The sequence below is a fragment of the Syzygium oleosum genome, unplaced genomic scaffold, assembly GCF_021117445.2.
Source record: "Syzygium oleosum isolate NSW1041296 unplaced genomic scaffold, Sole_v2.1 Sole_v2.02, whole genome shotgun sequence".
In the NCBI taxonomy this organism is placed as follows: domain Eukaryota; kingdom Viridiplantae; phylum Streptophyta; class Magnoliopsida; order Myrtales; family Myrtaceae; genus Syzygium; species Syzygium oleosum.
Window position 1 is genome coordinate 4,296,066 of NW_026607486.1, and position 17,229 is coordinate 4,313,294.

A 17,229-nucleotide genomic window follows, 5' to 3' on the forward strand; every position below is an offset into this window, starting at 1 on the left:
ATTTCATTTTGGTTGGTTGAGTTTATGCGCTCATGATCCAAGAGTCAGGAAAGAAAAAGGAAAAAACATCACATCTTTTACAAAATTTGTCAACATCATTCTATATTTGCGTATAAACCTGCTATGACATTCTTGCGTAAACTTAAATTCAACATTTTGCATGTGAAGTAAGTTTTAACTTACTTTTTGCCCAAAAAATTAACTTTGTTGAAAAGTATTCTAAAACAAACCTATTTTTGAGGAAAATTTCTTAGGTTTGGTTGTATTGCTCAAACAATATAGATGCCAATTTCTATTATTTCTTATAGGAAAATTATAAAACACAAATTTGAAAAAAAAAAATCTCGGCTATAACCCTACATCCCAAGGCTCAGCGGCTAGGGTCTAAGGCTAGCCTTGGGGGACCCGTGCTTCGAGGTCTCGGGCACGGGCACGGCCACTGAGGACCTAGTCACGTACTATGGAAAATCGGGCACGAGCTTTTGGGTCCAGTCATACTCTTGAATATGATTTCGGACTTTCTAAAAGAGAAAGTTATTTTGCGAAACTTAAGCATAGAATTCATGTTGACTGTTAAAAGATTTTCGGTTAACTTATTTCCTTAGCGATCCAAACACCGGAAAATGAATTTTTCGCCAAACAAACGGACCTTACGTTGTTGTTTACATCGTTACTACATAAATGTAAATCTCTCACAAATATTAATCTATTATTTTTTTTGAAATTCTGCCCGCTGTCGGATGGTGAGGTTTATTTGGGCAAGCATCTATCTTCCTATTCAAGATTTGACGTACCGGAAGAAAGTGAGAGGTTGCAACATTTAGGTGAAGATTCGGCAACTCATTGGGTAGTGCAAAAGTGTAAAAGAGATGGTCCCTCTTCCGTGATTTGGAAAGTCACGAATATTTGGTATAAAGTCATGTGCATTGTGCACATATAGATAGATTGATATGACCCTACTCATTTTTTATGACTCTTGTTCAATTATTAATAGAAACATCATATATCGATCACATATATGAAAAAAACAACACTAAAAGAATGTTCTCGATTGGTGATTTTAGCTTTGATGACTATGCAATTGCATTCAAATCAATCATCCATTCAAGCTTTTGTTGAATTATTCTTTTAAGAACATTAGTATAAATCGAGTGAGATAATAAAGTTTCTTATCTAAAAAATATGAAGGGGTTGTTCCTATTTGATGTGTAGGGAAGTGGAAGAGGATGGAGTTTTGTGATGATGTGGCTCGACCACAAAGTTTCACTCTAACCAACTTTTATACTAAACAAAAACAAAGATAGATTGTCCAATTTGAGGGAAAATGACACCACAAGTGTTATAACTTTCGCACGGCGTTCATTTGAGTGCAATCATATGAGTGCCATGACTTATGTCATGCGCTCACTTAAGTGCCATAATTTCCTTAAGACATTTATCACAATTGCTATGTCACGTCGGATTTCTAGCACTTGGGTGAATGTTTTTAAAAAGTTATAGCACTCAAGAGTTTTTTTTTTGGTTAAAAAAAGTGATCAATTGAAAGTTATTGCACTAAAGTAAATATTTTTTAGAAGTCATGGCTGGTTGAAAAAAAAAAGTTTCGACACTCAATTGAGAATCGTACAAAGTAATTTGGTATTAGTAAAATATTTTTTACTAATGTGACTCCTTTCTCCTTCTAATTTGGTATTTGACAACTAGTCATAAGAGAATTTCTTAGCTTACTAATAAATTTCTCTCCTATCCTTAAAAAAAAAATAGAGGGCATCATCTTCTCTTGGGTCCAAGGAAGTTAAATCGCAATAATGAGCATATTTCTTGTCAAAACATTGCAAATGATGGGTGAATCAGATGGTTACAATCATTCAAGTAGACGCATCTCTCTCCACTTGATAACCTATGTGTTACCTGACCAAGTTGGTAGGTCACCTCTCTCGCTTTCTCCACGTAAAAATAGGTGCACAGGAACTGTAGGCCAATCCCTTTGCAATAGGGCAACCTCATGGGGCAATCACATGCCCCCACTTTGACTCGGTGTGCTCATGAAATTACATGAAATCATGCTCTCCAAGTCTCTACAATGATCATTGGATGATTAAAATAGCTTTTGCTGGGGATGATTGAGAAGGAATGGACGATATGACTGAAGATGGAATTGGACCAGCAAGTTGATGTGGAAATAGAGGAGTGGGTCTCGAGTGGATCGGAAGTAGTACCATAATGGTCTAAGCAAAAGCTGCCAATCGAGAAACACTGTATTCCCAAATCATTGATTTCGTTTGGGTTGGTGAAGGCTTTGTTATAAGGCCCATCAAACCATATTCACAGTGTCATGCTACTTCATAAATGCTATCGGGTATCTCTATTTCACGATGAGGACCGGACCCTTTTCACTGTTTTGGGACAGTTCAATGGAGAAGAGGCAGGGAGATGGTTGAAATAGCTTTGTCCCCAAGAGAATTGGGGAAGGAACACGGATGGATCAGGTGTACAAAGCAAAAGTTCGACTTCTCCCGTCACTTGGGTACAATCATTCTCATGTTTAGATCATTCTTCGGTATTTTCACTCGTGCCCAATATGGTCAATGAATTTAGGAGAGCTTTTCGAGAGTTTGGGAGTACCTGCTTAGACAACCTCTCCGTAAAAGAGAATAGGGCCATCAAATGGGTGAGTCAAGTCGGGTTTGAATTGGATCAGAAATAGTCCGATCCAAATTAACTCGTTCTACCCCATTTACAACAATACAAATTTAGTGACCTATCTCCGATCCATATTACCAAAGCACATCCATACGTAATAAAACCATTAGAAACCCATATAATTTGTCTTTTTATAGACTAACTACACACCAATTCGATTTCATTCTTCGACTTAAATAAAGGATTGACCAAGTATAATTTGAATAAAAAGAGCATGTGGCGACTTATGAGTAATGGTGGGCGCCTGCAAAGCATAACTTCTTTGTAATTTTTATACCAAGCGTAGCAGGTCTGTAGCAAAACATCATTTAAAACCTTCTACTTAGTAAATATGAATGTCTGATAAATTTTTATGAACACATCTGTAAGATGGATTGAAAAAGCAATGGCCTGAATTATAAACAAACTAGAGCCTGCCTATTTCAGCTAATCCGAGTCATTCTCACTGCAGAAACCATACATAATCAACCACTCATGAACATCGTCGCTTCAGCGTTGTGAAAATTTATTCGAACGAGAGGAGCAGCAAAAGCACTTTCAATGTGATAAAATGCCATATTCAACCGGTTCTAAATCAGCAGCAGAAGTGTCATTCATATATTCGATCGACATAAGCGCGCGCCTTTCTTCCCAACGGAAAACTATTAGTTGCCCCCCGTGCGTATAGACCCGGTCCATGCGATCGTACATGCATCGGGCCTACTATGCTCGGGGTGCAGGCGATAACGTATCTTTCCCAACAACTACAGAAGAACCGAAAGACATCGTTGTTGCTCAACATGACAAGCTCGACGGGTTCCTGGCATCGACTATCACCACCAGTCACAAGTGAGAGAACGAAACCAAACCAATATGCTTCGGCTGTCGTGGAAAAAAACTATTTTCTCATTCATCGAATTTGTTAAGGATAATCTTTCTATGAATGATGATTGAGAAACATTCGGATTGCCTAATGGATCACATCGTGTGTGGAAATGCTCACTATTGTCTCTAGGTATCTTTAAAACATTAATTACGTCCAAGTGCGAGAGTAGTTCTTGCTCTATGAGTTCTTTTAACCTAGTCTTTCTGTGAGTAGGAGGAATGTACTGTTACATTAGAAAAACGCATTTTTTCTCCTCACAGGTAAATTTTTCAAAGGAGCTAGTGAGTGTCAAAAAGATGTCGGTAAAAGGAGTTTCCGGTCACATGATTTTCGGGCAACTTATTTGTAATGTACCGATACTTTAATAAAATTACCAACTCATTTTGGCAATATGTAATTACAAGTTGGTAAGTTACTGACAAGTTGGCTGGAAAAAATGTCACCAATCATCTTTTTTACCAAGGGTTTCTTCACACTTACCGGTACCGAAAAACCTTCATATCTTTTCGCATGGATTAAATTCTGCTCCTAAGTATCAGCCAAAGTAGCAGATTATCCCTTGGTGCCAACAAGAAAAATATTGTGGGCTTCCAAATTATCTAAGAACAGGATATGCTTTTGTTCATTAACTAATAAAATTCACATGTAGGTATTTTTCTACACTGAAAGTTGATGTAATAGTAACCCGGATTCTAATAAGATCTTAGGAAGCTAAGGGTGCGTTTGGCAACCATTCTGTTCCCGGAAATTGATTCTGCTCAGAAATAATTCTTTTTGATTATGTGCCCAGGAACAATTTCTAAACATTTGAAGACGTTTGATAACTGCCCAAAATTTCTATTCTTGGAATAGGAAAAGAACAGAAATGCGTTTGGTAATTGTACAAAATTTCTTTTATTAATAATATTTTGAATTTTTGAATTTTTTTTCCCCTTCCTTGGCCATGGCCAGGTCGCCGGCACCGGCGAGGGCGGCTTGCGGCCTGGGCGAGGGCAACGGAGAGCACCAGATCCGGCAAGGGTAGCTAGTGGCCTGGGCATGGGCCGCCCTCGGCGGCCTGGGCGAGGGTTGCCCTCGCCAGATACGGCAAGGGAGGCCCTTGCCCAGGCCACAAGCCGCCTTCGCCGGATCTGGCGAGGGCGGCATCGAGGGCGGCCCTCGCCTAGGCCACTAGCCGCCCTTGCCGGATATGGCGAGGGTGGCGGCGAGGGTCGCCCACTCCAAATCCGGCAAGGGTCCAACTCTCGCCCTCACCGGCCCTTGCTTGTGGGTGGTCGCCGGTGGCCGGCGGTCGACGACCGGCCACAGGCCAAGAAGAAGAAGAAGAAGAAAAAGAAATTTTTTTTTTTTTCCATTTCTGATTCTTGTTCCCATAATTAAGAAGTAACTTTTTTTTGCTTCTTGATTTTGTTCCAAAACTGATTTTGGGAATAAATTTTTGCAAATTTGTGCCTGAGAACAAAAAATTTACCAAACGGATTTCTGTTCCAAAATTGATTCTGAGAATAAAATAATAAAAATAGTTACTGTTTGGCCGGTTGCCAAACGCGCCCTAAGAATAGATCGTGAAAGCCAAATGAAGAAGGATTCAAAAGGAATCGCAATCTAAAAGGGTTTTCGTCTGTAATATCTAGAATAAAGTCATGGAAGTTCGAAAAGAAGTGTGCATTTATATCATGGAAACAACATATGATCCAAGGAGGACAAGATGATGGATCATACTGAAGTCTCAAATCACCAGCTTCTGTCTGAAGGACAGTATTTTGGTCGCTGTCGACCTGAAGAGGACCAGAGCCAGCTGATCTGTTTTCCGGTGACCGCCGTCCTTTGTATCGATCGCCCTGAATGTCACATAGAACATGACCCCAGATACCGCTTGAAAGTTGGCCTTGACCATCCTCGAGAACTCTAGCTTCCCGTTCTTCATCATCGTCATCGTCATCGCCGTCATCGCCACTTGCTTGGAATTCAGTGACCTACGGGTCATGTCGAGGCCTTTCAAGATTCAGGGGACGGATTCGTGGGCACCAACAAGTTTTTCAGATTCATCGACGCCGAAATAGTAAATAGAGCAGAAGAAGAGAAAGAACTTGGTAACAGTGCCCTTACAAACAAGTCAAGGATCGACGACATACCAACTTACCGACCTCGCTCTCGTGAACCTGGTAAAAGTGTTCCTCAATCGCCTCTGGAACGACTTTTTCATCGTCTGAGCAGCAACAACGCATCTTCTTCTCTTTCGACTCCACGATTCTGATAGCCAATTGCTGAGAAAATAGAGATGACACACCAGTTGAGGTGAGACTGAGAATGGAGGATGATAAACCAGGATGTGATTCATGAGCTAGGGCTTCAATAGGACCGTACATCAGTTTGTGCGTGTCTATCGATTTGTCTGACTCTCATAGTAACATACTCGTACTTTTTGTGTAAAATTTGCATGTGCATGACTGATTTTCAATAAAACGTCCGTCTTCCGTCATTTGCTGAATTTATCGAATAACGGCCATTTTCTTGGACAAAAACGAAGTATGTACGTATTATAAAGTACTTATCGTACAATATACAGGGAAAAACACTTTGATCTTTTTACTTGTTTCATTTCTTTACATTAATCAATTAACAATATGACTTGCCAATTATCATTTATAGACTAAAATGCGGCTGTACAACATCATATGCACACAAATAAGTATGATATTTATTTGATTTCTCATGCTCCGAGTCTCGGCCCCTCACCGAAGCCTGAATTTTAACCGTTTCAGATAAGATGTTTCATAATAATCGGATTCCTGTGCTCAAGATCCTTGAATTACTGGAAAGAAAAAAGTCCATTTCCATGAGAGAATGGATGAACAAAAAGGGAAGCTAAGAACCTTGGAATAAATCTAGAGCGAGTGCATCAGGAAAAGAATCTCCCTTGTCTTTGCTGGAAAGCTTCAGTTCTCCCGTAAAAGAAAGAAAAACAACTGCACTCGATCCTTTGTTTACTCTCCCCCTGCACGTATTCTTCGTCTTCTCCTCCTTCTCTTCTCTCATATATCTACTGATGCGATTCATTCGCATTATGTTCTGTTCGTTTCCAATTCCTGACCCCATGCGAGAAGATAAGAGATAGAGAGAGTAAAATGGCCCCGTCTCTCAGTGTGATTTCACCAGTTCTTTTGATTCTAGCCGTACTTTCAACAGGTAGTATGTTCTCCCTGTATCATTGAATTGCAGACATGATTTTCAATTTCCGAAATGAGTCTGCGACATTATCTCAATGCTCGATCTCGAATCGAAATGAAACTAGAGATAGCTTTTCCAATTATCAGTACAATGGCATAAGAGAAAATAATCTTTGTGTTTGGTTTTTGTACTGTAGATGTTGTTCCACTCTAACTTATTTCCCATTCTATGCGCCAAATTTTTCCCTAGTCATTCTCATTTGATCAAATACCTTGTGGTAATTAAATGACAGCACCCGGGTTTTCCAATTCCGCGAGAATCTTCACCATTATCAACAACTGCAAAGAGTCGATATGGCCCGCAATCACCCCAGGCGAAAACTTCAACGGCGGCGGGTTCATCCTGAAACCCACCCAGTCCATCGTCTTCAAGGCCCCCGTCGGGTGGTCCGGGCGGATATGGGGCAGGACGGGCTGCACGTTCGACAAGAACGGCAACGGCACTTGCCAGACCGGGTCCTGCGGCTCCGAGCTCCAGTGCAAGGCCTCCGGGAATCCCCCGGCCACACTGGCCGAGTTCACCCTCACAGCTACTGACTTCTACGACGTCAGCCTTGTCGACGGGTTCAACTTGCCCCTAGCCGTGACCCCGATCAACGGCCAGGGGAACTGCAGCATCGCCGGTTGCGACCAGGACGTCCGGACCACCTGCCCGTCGGAGCTGTCGGTCAAGGTCAAGGGCAAGACCGTGGCGTGCCGGAGTGCCTGCGACGTGTTCGACACAGACGAGTACTGCTGCAGAGGGGTCTACGGCAATCCGGTGATATGTCAGCCCACATATTACTCCAAACTGTTCAAGCAAGCATGCCCGACCGCTTATAGCTACGCTTACGATGATCCCACGAGCATCTTCACTTGTGTAGGGACTGATTACGTGATCACCTTTTGCTCAGCCAGGTTGGTGAGTTCAACCAAGTCATTAATCACAACGACTTGATCCGAGCCCGTTTCCTAATCCAATTCGCGAGTAAAACCGACCCCTTAATTGCCTCGAGAATGGATCGACCGATTGATTAGTGCTAGGGAAATTTGTGAGTTACGAATTACGAATAACCTGAGGCTGATTTAATACCCTCGTCGTGTGTTTTTCAGGAATCAAACGGTGTGCACGTACCATGACAACAAGCTCGTGTGCAGCGGATCCAACAATGGCGTCAGATCACAGGCCGGAAGATTTGGAATCTGGTTGCTCGCATTGGCATCACTACTTAACTTGCTGAACATGTCTTAAATTTCAAAAGACGAAAAAGGAAATCAAATAAGAAAAAGAGAAAAATTCTTTTCTTTTTTATAAATAGTGTTTGTTCTTCCTGATTCTTTTCTTCCTCGTATGGAGTTCAGTGGTCGGTGGAATTGTCTCGGGGCTTTGTCATTTGGGCAACATCGAAGACGATCGAAGTTTTTCATTTCCATGGATTTGTCAGATTTCTCTGTAAATATGGAAATTCGGTATATGATTAAACTTTTTTTTTTCCTGGATCATGATGAGTTATGCATCTTATTAGCCCTTACGCTGTAATTGTTCTGAGGGGGGAGGGGAAAATCAATTGCAGATTAAACTAATGCTCGGGAGGCCCATAAGCCCGAAAGAACATGAAAGGGCTTGGCCCAATTCCTCCTACGTCATCTTGAATGGCCCAACCCATCTTATGTAAGGCAATGACATGGCCATGTGAAATTTCTTGAGTAAAGAAAAATCTTCCACAAAGAATTACTAAAAAAATTTGGAAAAAAAAACCACAAAAACCCCAAACTATAATTTTAGAAGTGATAAAAATGAACCGTCCAGACCGAACCAGACAGAACCGATCAGTTTCGGACGATTCCCAGTTCAAAAAAAGTGAAATCCTAATTTTCGTTCCGGTGCCTAGTTTCATATGTGCAACCGCCCACTCAGATCGAATCAATTATTTTTCTTTTACAATTCTTTTTTTGGTTCATGAGGAGCTCCTTGGAGGCAAGCCCATAAGGAGACAATTTCACACGCCATCGTCATCCTTATAAAATATATTGCAATCTCCCACATTTCCAAAACCTTATCAGCGACGATGCTCGATTAAACCTTAATCTATCAACTTTGGACATTGATGAAGCATCACCGAACTCGAAAACCTAGATTGGCTCTTGTTTCCTCCAATGTACTCTTGATTTCTCGGCTCAAGAATGCTTTTGCGCCGATCGATGTGCTTTTGGATTTGGCAGGTGATTTAGGGTGCGCATGACAACCATTCTGTGCCCGGGAACTATTTCTGAACAGAAATGATTTTTTTTTATTCTGCGCCCGGAAACAATTTCTGTGCATTTGAAGGCGTTTGGTAAACTGTCCAAAATTTCTATTCCTGGAATAGAAAAGAACAGAAATGCGTTTGGTAACAACACAAAAATTTCTTTTTATTAATAATATTTTGAATTGTTTAATTTTTTTTTTCTTTCTACCCAGGCCATGGTCGGTCGCCGGCGACCGGCGGCCGACGACCGGCCACAGCCCAGGGCCGGCGAGGGCGTCACGGACCTAGCCAACCGCCGGCGGAGGCGAGGGTCCCCCTGCCTGCGAGGGCGAGGGCTAGACCCTCGCAGCTTGGGCGAGGCGGCTCGCCATCGGTCATGGCGAGGTCGGCCTCGCCCAGATCGGGCGAGGCCGAGCCTCGCCGTCGCGACCCACGGCGAAGCCGCCCTTGTCGTGGGTCGCGACGGCGAGGCTCGACCTCGCCAGATTTGGGCGAGCAAGAAGAAGGTTGCTCATAAGAAGGTGGCCGATACGGCCAAGAGAGGAGGAAAGGCTGCACCTCTGACAACATCATCGAACGCCGACTGTGCATGGAGCAGGTCTGGTCTCCTTCATTGGCTCCCACCCATCACTCTTCTCAAGCCGACTGTGCATGGAGCAGGTCTGGTAGAATCGAGAACTAGACTGGAATTGGCCGGTACGGTCCGATCTAGTTCTCAATTTTAAAATATTGAAACCAGGAGTCATTGTCGGTTCTCGATTATAGGTCGAAAACCAATAACTCCTAATCACTTTTACCACGATTTTTTTCTTATAATATCAAAAATCTCAAATTATACTCATTTGACATATTTGCTCTAGTTTTTTTTTTGTGATATACAAAACCCCAAACTCGTACCTATATAACACATGTACTTCCCATCAAGGTCTCGTTAAATGATTTTTTAGTAAAAATAACGTTGTTTTTATTTCACTTAAGCCACGTGGGCATTATGTCCACACTATTTGATTTCTGACATTTATGTATGCAGATTTTTAACGGTTCTCATTGTCAGAATTTTGATATATCATACATGTACAAATTTGAGATTTTTGGCATAGTTTGTGGTAAATGTGACAAAGTGGGCATAGTTTAGGATTTTTTTTGTAGCTTTTACCGTAATTTATATTGAACGCTCAACAAAAAGAAATTTTTAGTCACTTCCTTTGAAAATTAATTTCTCTCCCTCACACAATATAAAGCCAGAAAATACTGAAAACAAAAATTAGTGAAAAAGAACGCAGAACAGACGCAGAGATGGCCGGTACTGCAGCAGCCGCCGGAGGCGGCGGAGGAGGGAAGGTCTCCTTCAAGGTCACTCTCACCTCCGATCCTAAGCTCCCCTTCAAAGTGTACGTTCGCCGCATCGATCTCTCTCTCTCTCTCTCTCTCTCTCTCTCTCTCTCTCTCTCGCTCGCGGCCTCTTGGTTCACGCTTTTTTGTTCTTGATATCTCGATTTCCATCTCTCATTTTTCGTTCTTCGTTCGAACGCGTGATGCACGATCGATTCAGGTTCAGCGTCCCGGAGGGAGCTCCGTTCACCGCCGTCCTCAAATTCGCCGCCGAAGAATTCAAAGTGCCTCCTCAAACCAGCGCCATCATCACCAACGGTACGTTAGTTTTTTGTCCGGAATTTCCTCGATCTAGGGTTTCGTTTTCCGCGTTTTTCAATTTTGCAATTGGCGTCGCTTGATGTCTGATTGTAAATTTTATCAAGTCGTGTGTTTGGCTAATTGAGGGGATTGGAGGTGAGCCTCCACTTGATTTGAGAGTCTCTTTGAAGAACTCTTTAACTTGGCCCAGGACATTGCGTTAGAGCTTCCCAGGTTCATCTTCTAGTGGATAGTTGTCCAGACCACACTCTTCACAGCTGGTTTGGTTAATAACGAATGCATGCTGCAACAAGGATAGCACTTGATTGTTGTGTATGTGTAAGAATCTATGTGGGCATATCTGCTGCTTAAATGGAAGCCATGGGCTTGGTGCTTGAGCTGTCTCGATGGGGCTTTGCCCTTTATTTGGCATTGCTATCATTCATATGAGTCAAGATGGATTAAGCAGAACTTTTTTATTTTGGGTACACTTTATCATTATAAAGGCTTTCCGCTAATAAATGGATAATTTTCTGTTTCTTTGGTTCCTCCTCCTTCTTGAATATCTTCGTTATATTCTTGTGTTTATCATATTCAAACTTCTTCGGAAGAGAAGATTCGTTTGAGTATGTATCAGAAGATCTATCGAGAACAATTGGAAGTTCAATACTCAGAAAAACCTTATGTTCTTTGGAAGTTGTAAGATCAGCATCTTAAGAAAGCTTTGGACAAAAGTACCTAAGATAAAGCTGCAGCAGCATAAGTTTCTTCTTTGAGGATCTAAGATAATGAGGGTCATGAGTAGGATACTATGTGAATGCGGTGACACATCAAGTCTTGCATTTAGGACTTAGTACGCTTAGGAGGTCCTAAAATGAACACTAATCATGCACACGCAGAGAAACTTTTCTTCAGGATCTTAGCCCAAGGAAAATTAAAAGAACCAGAAAACAAAGAAAGAACTGCCCCCTTGTTCGTCCTATAGCATTTTCTTAGTTTCTGTTTCAAGTAATATGTTTTGTCAAAAGTTTATGTGATAAATACAACAATCAGGAACAAGAATAAAGGCAGCCTGGGAGAATGTGTTAATTGATGGATTTAAGGAGTAACTCTGCCCCCTGGGATTCTAGACTACAGCTCACTGCAATCTAGATAGTAATAGCTATGTAACTTTTCCTTTCAGAAGAACCATTTACTCGCTGCCTGTGAGCAAATATCTTATGAACCGCTATATAACATGTCTTTGATATGAATATTGGCATGTTATAACAGTTAGAAGAAGAGATGAAATTTGAAAACTTAATGCATATGTCATAATTTCCTACTGAAAGTATGGAAATCCATGTAATGTATTGGTAGCCCGGTGGGGTACGAAACCCATGTTATGATAGTGATAATTGGAAAGAATGTCTTTCCCTTCTGTCTACTCCCACTGGGGATCTCTTGAGTTTTTCTTAGTTGTATTTAAATGTTAAATATTTTTTGAACCAAATAGTGTAGTTTAGCCATATCTAAAATTAGATGTTCCAGGATCAACATATGCATTCTTTCTGCTTGTAGTCCTTTGAGTGCCTGGGTGGAATAAATAAGAAGTTTGTCCTGTTATACTGGTGAATATTGATGTATTTTCAACTAGCAGATCAGCGAATAAATTTCACATACTTGAATAAAGAGGAGCTGTAACTTTGGAGCTCAAGGTAATGAATGATGACGATGTAGGTACAGTGAGATGTCAAGGAATGGCTTATTTCCTATTTGAGGGTAGACTTTGAACGTGATTTTAGAAGCTATTAGGTTTTAAAAGGGTTAGCTTAGAGCTTGAGGAGCGTCATATGAGAAAAACAAATTCAGCCTTGTAAGTGACATCGAGGCACAAGTACATCAGTGTCTGACTAGAGTGGCACAAGATGTGAAGGGTTACAAGAATCTACATTAGGTATGTTCATATGAAACAAGAGAAGATACAGTGCGCCGGATAGTCAAATTTTGAGTTAAGGGAGGAAAAGATTGGAGATAAAGCTCTGGTTCCGTTATAGTTTTTTAACTGAAATTCAGCCTGGGGGTACGCTAATTCTTTTTTGAGTTACTGTCAAGCATATGATGAGGGAGTTCCACAATTTCTAAATTAAGTGTTGTGCACAATATGTTGGAGATCTGTTAGTTCTAATAGGTGCTCTCTATCTTAGTCTAAGTTAAATATGTTTGCAAGCAGATTTAATTGATTCATCCAACCTATGACCGAATAAGTTAGAAAGAAGGTAATATGTGGTTGTACTGTTGATTCTTAATGTTGACAAAAGACGGGAATATGTCCTGTTATTACTATTTAAAAATCATGCTTTTGTATTCATTATCGCTTAAGGTTATATATTCATGCTTGTTTGTAGGTTAGATCGAGAGGAAAGAAAACTTAACAGATGGAATTTAGCCTTAGGCTGAGATTTTTCATGCTAACAGGGCATGATCATGCACATCATTTTTAAGATTTTGTGTTCACGTAAAAGGTTCAGGCTCTCTCTAGTTTACTGCGTAATTATGTGGTGCATTTGCATCTAGGGCGTTGAACTTTTTACTGCTTGTTTGTGCGGTGCATCTGGTTCTAGCCTTCTAGGAATTTGAGAGCAAAGGCCTTGGACGGGACAGGTCCGACTTTTGCGATGAGAACCCTTTGTTGGAGGATAATTTCCTAAAAATTGCTGATTGGGTGTCTGTGTTACTAGAAATTTTATTTTACTCGGAAGGTTTCTTTCCCCATTCATTTATATTTTGGCATTTATCTTTGTATACTTAGCCATTAGCATACACTCAACTTCTGCAGCTTATGTGCCCATAATACATGAACGGATACTATTTTTGGTTATAAGCTAAAATGGTTTGGAGGGTTGAATTCTCGAGCAAAAATTTTGAGGGAGTGATAGCATTCAGAAACTATGACTTCGCTCTTAAATATCTTGGCCTGGTCTCTACAATATATTGCAAACACTTGCACTGGAAACCGACAATCAGACAGAGTGCTGCCCATTGGGGGGCCTGCATCCGTAGGTTTTGTATCCATGGGAAGTATTTGACTTAATATAGAGTCTCATAAGTGCTTTTCGAACTATTAGAAAGCCGTAGCTGTGGGTGGCTTTGTCTGACTGTTAGCCAGTACATCAAGCTTCAGCGCTAGATATTTTAAGCTTACAATTTATTATTGTGTACTCTATTGACTCTTCCTTACTTTTACAGATGGAGTAGGCATTAACCCTCAGCAAAGTGCCGGTATGTCATGGCCTTTTTCCATCCTGTTCTGTTTTTATTTTTCAGTTTCCATAATTAAAAACGAAAGAAAAAGACATTTGTATGATGTCCATCCTGCTTCTTATTGGACCTATACAAGTGATTTCCTTTCCAGTCTCCGCTAATCTCTTACTAATTTTCAAAACAGTTATATCAACTAGTCTAGATTCTTGTTTGCTTATAGAAACAACTTTTAAAAACTGCAGGTAATGTCTTCCTGAAACATGGTTCAGAGCTGCGCCTGATCCCTCGTGATAGGGTTGGAGCATGCCGATCGCCATCGGTGTGAGCATGTTTCTAGTTACTCTTACCTGTAACTTGACATGCTATTGTCCTTGGATACTTCTTCCTACTAAAACTCTCCATGATCGATCTACTACTGTTGGCATCAAACAAGTTAAAATTGTTGTGTGAATTACAGATGAGAAACAATAAAGATTGAAGGGTGGAGAGAAATGGGCTGTTGCTCTTTTTATCGTGGACAGCATTAATATTCTGGCCACTGGTACCGATGATTTAATGTTGCTGGGAGAGGTGACCCCAATGGGCATTTGTTGTTTTCCTAGTGAATCTGTGAGGTTGGTGGGGTTAGATATGATATTATTAGAGGTGGAGGTCCACATTTCTGCTCACCATATCTATCGTCGGTTCATTAAAAAATTGTTCAAAGTGGTAAGAGTGGACGAGCATTGAGCAGAATTGCAGATTATGCATAATTGTTAGTGGGATTCTGAAGCTGACTCGTGAGTTAATTTGTGTGTCGGCCCACGGCATTCACTTTCATTGTCCCCTGAACAACCATTTTTTCGCTTGTTGGCTCGTTGAAGAACAGGCAGTTCACAACACATTTAAGTTTTCCAATTTTGGGAGGAGTGGGTGCGGTGGAAAGCAATTTGTAAACTGAGACGAGAGAGCCAGTCATTGCTGTATAGAAATGGACACGAAAACGAAATCTGGAAAGAGACGGGATTTTACCTGTGGAAGTGGACGTGTTGAAGGATGCGTGTCGTATGAGGAAGTATGTGATTTTATGTGTATGCCGCGCGATGTTCGAAGGGTCACATGTTTAACCAGGTGACCCCGTTTTCATAAGTTAAAAACTAGACAAACATGGTTGTGTAACTGTGGGGTGTGACATACCTCTGAGCAATGATGATATAGAAAGTAAACTTTCTCGTGTTAGGTACGCTCAATCCTTCCAAGAACAAGGAGAGAATCAAAAGATGACTATCCTGTCCTAGCTCACGGCAAAGAAGTTGGAATCAGGTGCACCGTGGCTGTGTCTGTTGCCCATTGTAGCCGATGTTACGCTCGTAACATTTCTTTGTAGCTGGTGTTTTTGACTAATAATATGAGTACGAACGATATGTTGTTTTTTGAGAGAAGACTGGACATGGGTTATTTTTCACACAGCAAGCATACGAGGAAAATTATCTAAATAGTCATAAACCTACAATACGAAGGTCGATTCAGTTCTAAATATTTTAATTGTATCAATTTAATCTCAAATCTTTTAAAGATTTGCCGATTACAATAAGTTTATGATTTTTTTGGACAATAAACTCCCATGCACGTGTGTCATTGTGCTGTAGACAATGAATAGGAAGTAGCAGATCCATGACGTATCGCGGCTCGATGCAGTCCCCCTTGACTTAACGTAGGATTGACTATGAGTATGAGGCTTGTGAGTGGATCCAAGTATCGAAGATGGCTGAAAATTACCAGGGAATTTTTAGTCAATGCCCTTTAAGATCAAGTGGAAGCCAGAACTTGCCAAGATCAAAAGCTCAACTTCTTCACATGGATCTTGACAATTTCACAAGAGTTAGCTGGCAAGAAGACGGGACGTTCTGATCCACTAAAGAGAGAGGGAGAGAGGGCATGAATGAAGCTAACTGTATTCCGTACTTTTCTTTTCGATTCGACAGCCAAACGTCCTGGCCTTGCCAAAGGGTACTCCGCACACCCAAAAATTTCATCAAGAAGTCGTCTCAGGAAAAAAGAGTAGGACGCACGTTTTCAGAAATTGGAACCTCCCAAAATTGACGGGGAGAAAGGCGCGGCAGATTTGTGTAAATTCATTCATAATGATGCCGCTCCCCTTACCCCCAAAAGGAAGTCACAGAACATTCTAATGGAGGCGTTAATTAGTAATAAAAGAAAAGGGTAAGTCAAGCTAGAGAATGATGCACAGCTGGTTCATATCGTACAAGATCCAATGGAAGATGGAGGAAGAAAGCGCATGTCCCGGCAAGCTCATTAGCTTCCCCGCAAAATCCGCCTCCCCCTCGTTCTTTGCCCAATCCAAAAAACCCTTTTTGAGCTCCTCAATTTTCCATTCCATCTTCGCAAGCATCCGTTGCGTTTCCATCTTTATCGACTTACGCCCTATGTATGCTCATTCTCTCCTAGGGATGAGCAAATTTCACTTGACACTTATCCATTGGAACATATTTTTCATTTTTTTGGAAACTATTACTTGCCGTGTATACCTTAAAACCGACCCTACCATAGATTCTAGAGTCGGTTGCATCTGAATTAATTGAACGATTGTAATGAATCATGACCTTTTATGATCACCACTTGCGGTTATAGTCTACTTATCACGATTTATATTTAGCACATGAAAAATATGAAATATTAACAAAGAAAAAATCTCAATCATAAAATAGAAAGTTCGGACTAATGGTTCCGAACTATACACTAATCATCGGACACGATGGAATATCGTTAGGTCGTGTGAAGACATAAACCGAGAAAAACATAAAAACTTATTCCAGGTTCCACCTACGTAGAACCTGTAACCTACCCGTCGAAACATGTTCCTCAATTTTTTGAATTTGGAACCCACCCTTCATACCCTGAAACCTAGAACCGGACAAGTTCCCACAAATTCGGTTTTTCTGTTCTAGATTCTCCCCTGGAACCATGCTCATTCCTATTATCTCCTTTTGGTCTTTAATGACCGTATAATAACTTGAATCAGCTTTCGCAAACCAATCGAAGATTCGATACCCTTGATTTTGTCGGAAGCGATGCCGCGAGATTACAAAGTTTGTCACATGTAATTACAGTCCCTTTTTGTGATCGCCTATGCTTTCAAAAGAGAGGAATGTTACGTATTCTAGTAAGGGGAAAGAGAATCATCTCGACGAGGACGGCGATAATTGGCATAGAGGTTACATCCATGTTGATCTCCTATCGTCCTAATAAGATCTCTTGTCTTGTCCAAGCGTTACGATGATATGCACGACTCATTAACATTATCCGCACAATGCCGACATGTCGAAGC

At 41.0% G+C, this 17,229-nt stretch overlaps 2 protein-coding genes across 2 annotated transcripts; both read left to right on the plus strand.

Moving 5' to 3' along the window:
• Window positions 1-6,575: 6,575 nt before the first annotated feature.
• Window positions 6,576-8,038, plus strand: LOC115663451 (pathogenesis-related thaumatin-like protein 3.5). The gene is made up of 3 exons (XM_030585456.2): window positions 6,576-6,757; window positions 7,032-7,695; window positions 7,891-8,038. Exons 1-3 carry the CDS (start codon window positions 6,697-6,699, stop codon window positions 8,027-8,029), a joined length of 864 nt encoding a protein of 287 aa, XP_030441316.1. The 5' UTR covers window positions 6,576-6,696; the 3' UTR covers window positions 8,030-8,038.
• Window positions 8,039-10,257: 2,219 nt separating this feature from the next.
• Window positions 10,258-14,410, plus strand: LOC115665359 (ubiquitin-fold modifier 1). The gene is made up of 4 exons (XM_030587239.2): window positions 10,258-10,417; window positions 10,579-10,676; window positions 13,887-13,919; window positions 14,144-14,410. The coding sequence occupies exons 1-4, from the start codon at window positions 10,323-10,325 to the stop codon at window positions 14,224-14,226; spliced, it is 309 nt and encodes a 102-aa protein (XP_030443099.1). The 5' UTR covers window positions 10,258-10,322; the 3' UTR covers window positions 14,227-14,410.
• The last annotated feature ends 2,819 nt before the right edge of the window (window positions 14,411-17,229 follow it).